General features: G+C 31.1%; 2 protein-coding genes across 2 annotated transcripts; one reads left to right on the top strand and one right to left on the bottom strand.

Annotated features, from left to right (window-relative positions):
- Positions 1-839: 839 nt before the first annotated feature.
- Positions 840-8,345, bottom strand: LOC106692249 (ankyrin-1). The gene is made up of 2 exons (XM_014438153.2): positions 8,217-8,345; positions 840-2,614 (listed from the first exon to the last, which is right to left on the bottom strand). The coding sequence occupies exon 2, from the start codon at positions 2,602-2,604 to the stop codon at positions 997-999; it is 1,608 nt and encodes a 535-aa protein (XP_014293639.1). The 5' UTR covers positions 2,605-2,614; positions 8,217-8,345; the 3' UTR covers positions 840-996.
- LOC136797157 (uncharacterized) lies at positions 7,303-7,701 on the top strand. The gene has a single exon (XM_067052959.1). It carries the CDS (start codon positions 7,303-7,305, stop codon positions 7,699-7,701), a length of 399 nt encoding a protein of 132 aa, XP_066909060.1.
- Positions 8,346-11,349: the final 3,004 nt, after the last annotated feature.

The following is an 11,349-nucleotide window of genomic DNA, read 5'->3' on the forward strand; positions in this document are numbered from 1 at the left end:
TCTGGTCTTCCCTAATAAAAAGTAGTTTGGGCTGTTCGCTTTATTCTTGAAAATTTTCACTATGAAAGTAATAATGTTAATACAAATTATTAATATTATTTTTTTTTAACTGCTTAACATAAAAATGATCTCAAATTTGAAAAAAAAAATCATTCACCTATTTGAAGTGATTAATCGTAATATACAAATGCGTGATTTCGTTTTAATACTGATTGAGGTCCAGGCAGTCATGGACAAATGAATAACAATAAAAAAATAAGGACATTGTTTTAAAAAAATGTTCTTACAATGGTTCTGGCTAAATGAGCAACATAGGGAACATTGAGGTCATTATAGATTATTTCATTTGTGACAAACTGAGGAGTAATTAGGATTTTCTACCCTTTAGCAAAATATTATGGTCATGTAAGTGAATCTTTTGTAATTAATTAGAAATTTAGACAGTTTCTCTAGTGTTAGTGGTAATTGTAGGATTCGACGAGCAGCTTCCTGTATATTCAGTTTTGTATGAGGATTCTAAGTTAGTCCTTTGTCCAGATATAGGTATAGATATAGTAGTAGGAATAGGGACTGTTCAACAGGTATAAGTGGAGTATTAATTAAGACACAGTAGGTTGTGAGACAGCAAGTTATAGCTTTACGACGAAGGCTGAAAGTGATTTGATAGAATTGTTGGAGTACATTTTAACCCTCCAGTTTTGAACTTTATTCTTCAAGGGTTGTTTATAGGATTGGAGAGTTTGTGGTGCAATTATTCATCGATAACACAGATGTGTCGTCGCCATACGTAGCGATGACAGTATTTGGATTGATTAGAATATCAGCTAAATACAACTAAAAAAAATAAATACTGTATTTATTATTTTATGTAAGAACTGTAAATACAACATACATCATAAAAATTATATAAAATATTAACAGGAAGTTTTAAATTGTAAGACCTATGCTATTCCCGATGGGAAAATCATCGTAATGTTTGTACCGCAGTTTCTGCAATTACACAAATATTCTCCATCCAGTTGTCTTACTGTCTTTTTCCGATGGGTCTAACAAGAACATATTGTTCATGAACTCCGAAAGAGAGGGCAGAGGGTTTAAGGGGGTCACATCCGCTCCATGAAGGAAAAGGATCTCCTTGGCACTGAGATTTCCCTCCTCTTCCGCTATGTGGACCGGTCTGTATCTGTTGTTGGCGGATTTTTCAGTATTGGCTCCGCGCTTGAGCAAAAGTTTGAGGATCTTATCATTGCCATTACGTGCCGCTAAGTACAGAGGAGTAAAGCCGTGTTCTTCTTGGTAATCGATATCATTCATGACAGATAAAAGGAACTCGACCACTTCTGTTCGTCCGTGTATGACCGCTAGGTGCAATGGTTGCTCCCCATTTTTGTTCACGGCTTCAAAGTTGGCCTTATACTGCAACAGCAACTCACAGATTGTGGCGTGCCCGTTGGCAGCCGCTATATGGCCCGGTGTATCGCCGTACTTATTCTTCGCATTAGCTTCCCCTCCGCACGACAACAATACCTCTGCAATTCGGTGGTTATTCAGACTGCATGCGATGTGCAATGCTGTGTCATCATCCATAGACTCCAGGTTCACAATGGCCTGGTTAGTGTCTAGAATCATTTTCACTATGGAATATTGATTATTCTCAACAGCGATGTGTAATGGGCTTTTAAATTCTACTGATATGTCATTCACCCTGGCTTTATTCTCTATAAAAATACGTGATAATTCTTCATTTTTAATTTTGCACGCCAGGTGTAAAGGCGTTTCCATTTTTTGTGTTGTTCCAGACACGCTGAAGTTGTTTTCTAGTAAGAATTTCACTAAATCAATGTGCCCTTTCACAGTCGCTATATGTAATAGATTCATACCATTCTCATATTTGACATCGACCTTTGGAGCTTTCCCGAAAAGTGACTTCAGGACATTGGTGTGACCGTTCTCAGCGGCTACATACATTGCCGAATATCCTTCTTCGTTAGCCCAATAATGCTTAGCCCCATTATCCAGTAAAATATCCACAACCTTATGATGCCCGCGCCCCGTTGCGGCATGGAGTGCTGAAGCATTGACGACAACTCCTAATTTTATGATGAATTTTACTACATCAGCCTTTCCTTCGAAGCAGAATTTTACCAGTAAATTTAAAGAAGTGCAGGCATCCTCAATGTATTGAACTATTGCTTCTGGAAGTGCACTTATCGAACGGTCTGGATGCTCATTCGACATTCGCTGCACTAAGGTATACAATTCTTGGTCTGTTAGTGTTATAAAATCCATAAATTTTTCAACTACTTTGTTCCAAATGCTTTGGTTAGAACAGATTATTATTTCATATATATGCTGCGAAAATTCTTTGCAATCATTTTCTATGCTATAGAAAAACATTAACAACAAGAATTCATACTCTGTAAAAGATAGTAACATCTTCTCTTCATTACCACTTGCGTGTTTCAAAGCCCAAACGCATCCATTTCTTATATTGTTCCTCAAGGATTCAGTCTCAGAGGCATTTTTCTTGTACAATTGTGTTAAGTGAAGTCTATAAAACATTTGAAAACATTTGCACCACGCTAGCTGGAATGTTTGATCCATTCTTCTTGACCTGTAACAAAGTTTGTTGTTACTATCATTATGGTCTTTGTTTTGACAACGATTAATACAAGAACATAAGAATTTAAGAAAAAAAAAATGAATCACTGCAACTGTTCTACGGACATGGTTTCAGTACTCGTAAGAACATAGTGCTTCTTGATCACCATCAACAGTTGGTTATATGGTCATTGTATACACTGGAACCTTCGATTTCTCTGATAACTAAATAAAACCGATTTTATCGAACCCATGTTTATCATCAGTTTCTTCCGCATTGTTTCTTAAAATTCAGATTTATTATTACCCTTTGGCTATTTTTGTTAACCTGGTGTCGATGCCTCAGCCTATATGAAACATTAAGCGGTTGGTTACCGACTACAACTTCTGAAACTTAGGTCCTCTTCTGAGTCTTTTTATGAAAACCTAATTATAACTCTTTTAATTCACAATGCTTCAAAACATTCCTTTCATTTTTTTTTCTTCTTTAGCTTTATGTAGCCCGATAACTACTTCATAAGGACAGTGATATATCTTTACGTATTACTCCGTTTTATATATTCCTTACAGGTGGGAGAAGACGACTGTATCATTATTTTAAATATATATGAAGCTAGAGATCCCCTAAATCGACGTGAACCTTCCTGCGGTATCCCTTTACTGCCATGAGGCCACTGAATAAATTTTCTACCCTCAGACCTCTGCCCCTCCCCCCTTGAAATAGCTATACACGACTCAGGGATGCCGTGGTTAAATACAATATAGTTCTATATTCTTTTAAATATTACAGGTATGATTCTTGTAAATGAAATGTAAAATAATCATCGTTAAGGTTCGCTTTTTTTATTTTATAAAAATTATTTTTAATATTTACTGGAAAAAAAAAAATCATAAAAAATCAGTTTTCTGTTAAAATAACATTAAAGATTGTAATTTGCATATAATAATTTGTAATTATTAAAAAAAAAAAGATTTTATCATTTTTTCTTGATGCATCTTGATGTTGTTAGGAATAAAAATAAAATGATTAGTGAGTCAATTTGTTGAAATACGCTTTCAAAAACACCTAAAACAATCGACTTTAAAATTAATAAAATTATTTTGCCATCATTATTATCTAATCTACCCATAAAACTATTATTAAAATATTGTAAGAAAACTTGTACAATATAAAACCATATAACCCTATAATGGAATAAAAAGTTGTTTCCAGAAGCAACAAAGTAATGTAATGGAATAGGTTTTCGTTTTATTATTTTCAATAATGAGTGGAAGTGGGTAGTTTTGTGGTAAAGGATTGTTCTACTAACTCAAGTACCCGGGTTCGAATCCCGCTAGTTCTGATAATTATTTTTGTTTCACCGTTGTCAGGCCTATCGGGCTAGGATAGTCGGGAGCTCTCCAAAGTCCACCCAGTCTCATAAAGTATGTACCCTTAATCGGGTAAAAATCTAATAACAGTACTTTCTTACAAATTACTGAACCCCTGATCCTTCATGGGGTATTGGTGTACAGGTTTAATTTTCCATAATTAATAATTATAGTAATAATAAATAATAGTAAAACATTTGTAACAAATATAAACTATTCAATTGAATGCCAATGGGAAGAATACTGTCAGTAAATATATCAGGCATATTTATTAACAAACTGCAACCCAATGAACAAATAAAATATGTTGGGGATATCAAAATATTCGATAAAGACAAACCATATAAATTTAAAAAGATTTTAAGTAATTTTCGTGAAAATAATAATTTTTCAACTAAAGAAAATGATGATTCTATTTTTTATTTTTTCTCTATAATATCACTTTATTTAATTGATAGATATTACAATCTGCCAAACTATTGTAAGCAATAGTTAATAGTGATGAATGATCTCATCCATACTACAATAAAATAAAATAAGAATGAAAATAAATAAATGAAAGAAATAAATTTTTAAAAAATGTACATAAAAAGAAATAAAATCTCTCTTAAAATATATGCGAGCAGAAGGATAAAGAAACTGAACATAATCAAACTATGTGTATGAAAAAATAAATAAATAAAATAAAATAATAATAAAAATAATATAATCTCTAGTCATATTTACACTCTTTTATACAATATTTACACAATGGACCTGAGGATCCCTGAGCCCATTCTATCCCCAACGTGTGAGGGGTAGAGCAGAGCTCAAAAGATCCCAGCGCATCCCTATCGCCGCATCACTGGTAGTGAGTCAGTGGAGGCTGAGCAAGTGCACTAAAGCCACAAACACTCAACTTGAGTGGAGTATCTGACCATTGCCAGAACTCCAATTGACCATTTTTATTTTAATAAGTCTCTTGGCCCGTGCCGTTTCAACCTTCTAGGTGGGCTGTAGTGATGGGTGGAACTAGATAATGTTTGAGATTCTATAATTAGCTCATTTTAAATTAACTAGGATCGAAAGATAAATTGAAAATCAAGGAGACTGAAAAAATAAGTTATATGTAATATTATATTAAATTATTGTTCAAATTTCTCTGGCCATTATAAATGTTATTAAAACATTAAAATGGGAGATAAAAGCATAATCACAACAGTAATAACTAATATTTTAGTCAATTTGAATCTATTATAATTAACTAATAAGAAATTATAATTCTAAAAACATAAAGGTGACAAAAATTGACAATTTATAAAACATTAAAATTTACCATAAAGCCTTAATAGAGTATTAAAAAATTGCGATATAATTCATAATTTGAATTAAAATTTAGACACAAACATAAAAATAAAATTTCTTATTTATAAAATGCCATAAAAGATAAAATTTACAGGAATAAAAAATTAGATCTGTTGTATCAGAGTAGCTTCTTAAATATATTTGTTTTGCATTGTGATATACTAACATGAAATAATCGGGATTCAATAGGTTTCAAATTTTGGTTGTACTAATTTATGTCAACGCTTGAACCCAATCTATATATCATCTTCGTAACACTGTAGTAAAAGAGAATAACCTATATTTCTACTATTACGCAAAACAATTTATATCTACTTTTTTAATAAACGATTGAAAATAAACTAAGTGATTTAGACTGAATAATATATCACATATCAAAATAGTAACAATGGATAGTGATAGCGAATAGCATATTGCTTGATTTAGCAATGTAATTTGTTATTATTCGTATATTCAATATAAATAGTTACACACGTCTTTGTTACTTATCTTATATTTTTCATTACTTAGATCTAATATATAACCGTGTTTCATCTTTGAGTGAAATTTTTATAATTATTCAATTTATACATAGTTTATGCTGATAAGCAATAAATAATTAAAGAGCCTTATCTGTTTATTTTTTACTCGTTTCAATTTTAGCTCTGAAGATAGCCCACGTAACGATAAAACATTGAAATTGATTATAAAATAAAAGACATACTTCTAATTATTTACTCCATGATATACTTATCCATATAATTTTAATGAAATCGATTAACGACCATCTAGAATTAATTTTACACATTGCCTGAGTACAACACTGTCCTGAAAAAGTGTACGAATTATACTTTCAAAAATTTGCTTTATGAAAATAACAAATTTAGGGAAAAAAAAATTTTGAAGTTCCAATATTACAACAAAATAAATGAGGTAGTAACGTATGTGCGTGCCAAATATTATTTATTTTTAGGTTTTAAATTACTGAGCTAAATTTGATATTAGTGCTAATTTTTAATAGAAGAAATACATAGGATTTTTACTGAAAATTTAGGATTGATTTTAAAAATTACTATTGGCTGCAAAAAAATGACTGGTATTTGTGAAGAAATAGATACATTTCTAAAATATACAAAGTAGTAAAATTTAAAGAACCATTTTTATCATTCTTTAGTAATATTTTCTTCATTCAGACCTTAAATAAATATATTTTATATATACTATATACACTTTCTTGATACTTGAAAATACTTGAGTCAATTTACATATCAGAAAACATTAATTATACAGTGAATTTTATTAAAGACACAAGAAATCTGAACCATGCAGAGATTTTAAGTAAATTTAATATATGAAAAATATAGGATAAATTTTATGTTGATAATTATAATTAACCTTGATATGAGTTGTAATAATAAAAGAAATGGAAATTTAACCAAAATATAGTGAAAATAAGAGCTAAATGCTAGACATGAGTGTGGGGAAGGTTACAAATATTGGTGTGATGAATTATAACAGTGAATATTAACTGCAATTAAAAGTTTTGATTTTTAATTTAATGTGAAGAATTGACAAAATAAGAAATTAGACATAAGCTAAGGATTGCTTATTAAAAAAATTATATGATCACCATATGTTTTAATGTCTCTTAGAGTAGTTGTGGACTGATATTAATGACTTGGGCAGAATAAAGCTTTTTTAAAAATTGATGTGGTTCTAAAATTATATTAAGGTATGATAATTTATTAATAATATTATTTGTTTAATACTGTTAAAGAACATATGTATGATAAAAGCTGTGTTTGATAAATTTTCCTTGAGGAGAAGACGTCGGACGGATATAAATTGTTTTGTGACTAAAATTGGATAAAAATTATTTATTTAAAAAATATATATATTTTGTTTTTATACTTTCATGGAGGAGCAAGATCTGATGAATTTGTCTCAGGAAGAGGACTAAGGCAGGGGGTTGCATTGGCCTGCAAGCTCTTTGATTTAGTTCTTGAAATGGCCATTAGAGAATCTGGAATTCAAGTGGGCGAAACAATATTCAGCAGAACAATACAGTTTCTTGCTTACGCTGATGACATTGAATTTGCCAGACGCTCTTTCCAAGCTGTCTCTGATGGATTTATGAAATTGGCTGAAGCAGCAAGAAAAATGGAGCTTGAAGTGAATGCAGAAAATACCAAATACATGTTCACAGAAGAAATCCCTACTTTTGGAAAAGTCCCCGAGTTTGTGTATCTTGGATCGCTCATTATCCAAGACAATGTTGTGGACTCCGAAATTAAACGAAGACTCCTATGTGCCAACCGCTGTTATTATAGCCTCATTCCCTATTTTAGGAGCCGTGGCTTGTCTAAAGACACCAAGATTTATTTGTATAAAACAGTTATTCAGTGAATTCTTCTGTATGGCTTGGAAACGTGGACTATCTCCAAGGCTGGTGAGCACAACTTATGGTTGGTCTTGGAGAGGATTATTATTATTAATATGGAGCCAAATTAATAATAATAATAATATTATATTTTCATGCATTACTTTTTATGAAAAACTGGATTTAACTATCTGCTCATAGTAGTGACTGTCAACAGATTTTGTCTCATTGATATTTGAGAAATGTTGTACAATCATAGATTTTAAAATAACAGTTGTTTAATAATTATGATTAAAAAAACAGTGTCTTATTTATCATATTATTTTTTTCAATGTAGAATTTGCTCTTTCTTTAGCCCATTATTATAATTTCCTCCCAAATACTGAATTATATTTCAAATAATTCAAAATATATTACAGTTTTATTATAGTAGCTTTACCAAAAGTACAGTTATGAACAAAAGTTAACAATATGCTAAACCTTCACACTTAATAAACATTTCGAGTTTTCAATATTTTTAATTATCAATGCAATTACTTACCTGAATTATTACAGAATTCCAAGTTCATATACACTGAATTTATTTTTTCTCGTACTTGAATGAAAGAAAGTTTATTTTCAGTTGGATGCAATCTGTTCACAAAGGCATCTAGTTAGTGACTAAGATGCTGACGCAATCTCAACGTTATCTTCTATTTTAAACCTTATCGGTTATTGAGTCCTTGAAGTTATACAAACCGAGCTTTTCTAATGCACCTGTTGTTGGTTATAGGAAATGTTTTACAAATATGGTATAGTTCTCCTAACAATGTAGATATTAATTGTAATATTTTTAATTTTGTGTTCATTCGAAAAAATTTGTAATTTTTTTTAAGTACTTAAACTTCATTTTTTTTATCATGTATTATTCAAAAGGTAAAAGTCCTTCAAGTAATAAATTAACTAACTGTTAATGTTTTTTTCCATAATAAATTTCTATGTATTCATGCATTCAATTGATTTTTAACACAAGGATTTCGAAGTTTAATTACAATAATAGTAGTAGATTTTTTTCCTAATTTTAATTTAGCTATTCATTTCTTTATTTTTTTTACTTAGTTTTTTTATATTGATGTTACTAAAAATATATAAATATGAACCGTTAGAGCCCATGAAGGCGGGGAGGGGGGGGGGGTTAAATATTTTGTAAGGAACTTCTCTTTGTGGAAAAGTCTAGAGGCTAAGTGTAACCAAGGATGATTCCGGGACCAAGGGCAAAAGTTACAGAATAAATAATTATCTACCACTATCGGATTCGAATCTTTGGAGTTAGTAGCAGTGTCCAACTCACTCACTCCGCTCTCCTTTATTGCACTTAAATTATGTGCTCACATTATTGTTATGTACTTTGTGCGTCAGGACATTACATTCATAAATGGTTCCATCGCCAAACACTAAGGTATATAATAACAACCAAACTTCGCCTAGTGTCCGCTTGTCTATCAGTAATCCGAAGAAAACATATTTCTTACTTACACTATTTGGACAATATTAATATATACAAACTTTGTTTTATTTATGATTATAATTACGGAATTTGAATTTTTAAATCGAGAAGTCTTTCAGTGTAGCCGAATAATTCCAAAGCGCGCAGCAACAGGTCTTCGAATCGAAAATACCACATGTTATCCTCCGGAGATAAGTAGTACAGCACTTACTAGCACAATACTTACGCACTGAGCTACTCCGTTGCTTTGTTACTGAATAATAATATGTTACAGAGAAACATGTTCTTTTATAATTCACCTTCTCTGCAACATTTAATTTTGGAATCAACAATAGGAGAAATCCTCTAGGACCACTAAAAGGAAACAGGAAAATTAATGAATAATTAAACAGTAAAGTTTAATAATTGCAATTTAATCCAGCCATAATCCTCAGGAATGGAGGCAAAATTATAATCTGTATTTAAGATAAATAAATAAATAGTCAATATATACATTCAAATAATAAACCACTATGTAATTATTAGCAGTGGTAGTGGGAACCTCATTGCTGAGGCAAGGAACTATTTGTTCGAAGGCTGTGGCAGATAACTACTATCTGTTACTTCTGCCCGTTGAGTAAACCTTCCGGGGTCCACCCAGGCTAATTAAATGGGTACCCTTAATTGGATAAAATTCTGGAGATCGATTGTGATTCTGACCATATCACCTCCTTACATGACCGTTGGTCTAGTAACAATACTTCCTTACAAAGTACACTTCATGTGTTGTAGCAATGCAGATTTAATTTAATTTTTAATTATTTGAAAATTGAAAGCTTCGCTATTACTAGATTTTTTTTATACTACATACAGATGAAATGAACTGAATTAAAAGAGCGATAACAATTTAGTTAAAATTAAATATTCGTGTACAAATTATTATATTTAGAATAGAGTTTACTCGAGTAATTTATTTGTTTTTATAACCGTATTTATACTGGATAAATCCAGGGTTTCTATAGCTAAAAATCTGTGACATTGAATATGTTGAAAAAAGAAAAAGATTGTGTAAATTGGTTAAGAACGTTCGAAAATCTTATGTAAGTAACTAACGAACATTATATTTTTATTTTTATTGGCGTAGGTATTTACTTCTTTTTTGTATGTATGTATTATTCGATTTTGTATGTATATACTGTGTGGATGGATACATACATGGCTAATACCTTTATTTAGGATGAATATACTGTGTGGATGGATTCATACAGGACTAATACCATTATTTAATGTATGTATACTGTGTGGATGGGTACATAAAGCACTAGTACCTTAATTCCTTGAGTGTAGCAGGTTGTATGATTTTAAAAAAATAATCATAATAATTCCTTAATAAAATTATTTTTAAAACTTGAAAATTTGTATCTTTGATTAAATCGATCCGAACACAGATTGAAGCATAAAGAAATAGTATTTATGCCTCGCAGCTATGGAATTCTTGTGTTCGCCATCCATTCATTTCCTCTGGAGGGAGGTTACTCTAGAAATATTCTTCCAAGTGCTGAGGTAAAGTTGCTGCGGTGGTACTTCCAACTGAAGGCCAAGTTGCCGGTGTTCAATAAATCTCTACCAACTTGTGGATCCACACCTCAGCCACCAATTTATACCACCGCGCCTCATTAGACACAGCACCCTATCCTTCTACTCCGGCAAAACACATTCATAATCACGCCATAACTTCCTAACTCCTTGTCCTTCTTTATAAGGGTATTTTTTCCTTTCAGATTGGGTCCGTGTTTTCCTATCTTACGTCCAGGGATCATTGATTTCGTAAAGTGTTTTTTTTTTTTTTATACCTCCGACCTCAATTTCATACAAAAATGCCACAACTTTGAGAGTGCATAAACAGAAACTTGATCTCTTTAGCTATTCCGGTGCACTTAGATAGCTTCATTTGAATTATTGTTTAATCATGAAATAAATAATAATTATTCTGTTCCCAAAACATTACTCGTTATAATTATTTTATTTAATGCGATCTAAGGTTTCAGTAATTTGTAAGACAATATTTCAATTGAATATGCAGTCACTAAATATGTTTATTAGAGAAAAAAAAATACAATGCATTGTTACGTTACAGTTATTGCAGTGTCTTATTGCCACTTCCAGGGACATCCATGCCAAATCCAATAAAAAAAAAAAAAATTACTTT

This window comes from Halyomorpha halys, unplaced genomic scaffold, assembly GCF_000696795.3.
Source record: "Halyomorpha halys isolate HHAL.00 unplaced genomic scaffold, Hhal_1.1 Scaffold10748.1, whole genome shotgun sequence".
NCBI classification, from domain to species: domain Eukaryota; kingdom Metazoa; phylum Arthropoda; class Insecta; order Hemiptera; family Pentatomidae; genus Halyomorpha; species Halyomorpha halys.

Excerpts from the sequence above, each read along its gene's own strand:
- LOC106692249 (XM_014438153.2), bottom strand. The coding sequence starts at position 2,604 with ATGGATCAAACATTCCAGCTAGCGTGGTGCAAATGTTTTCAAATGTTT.
- LOC136797157 (XM_067052959.1), top strand. The coding sequence starts at position 7,303 with ATGGCCATTAGAGAATCTGGAATTCAAGTGGGCGAAACAATATTCAGC.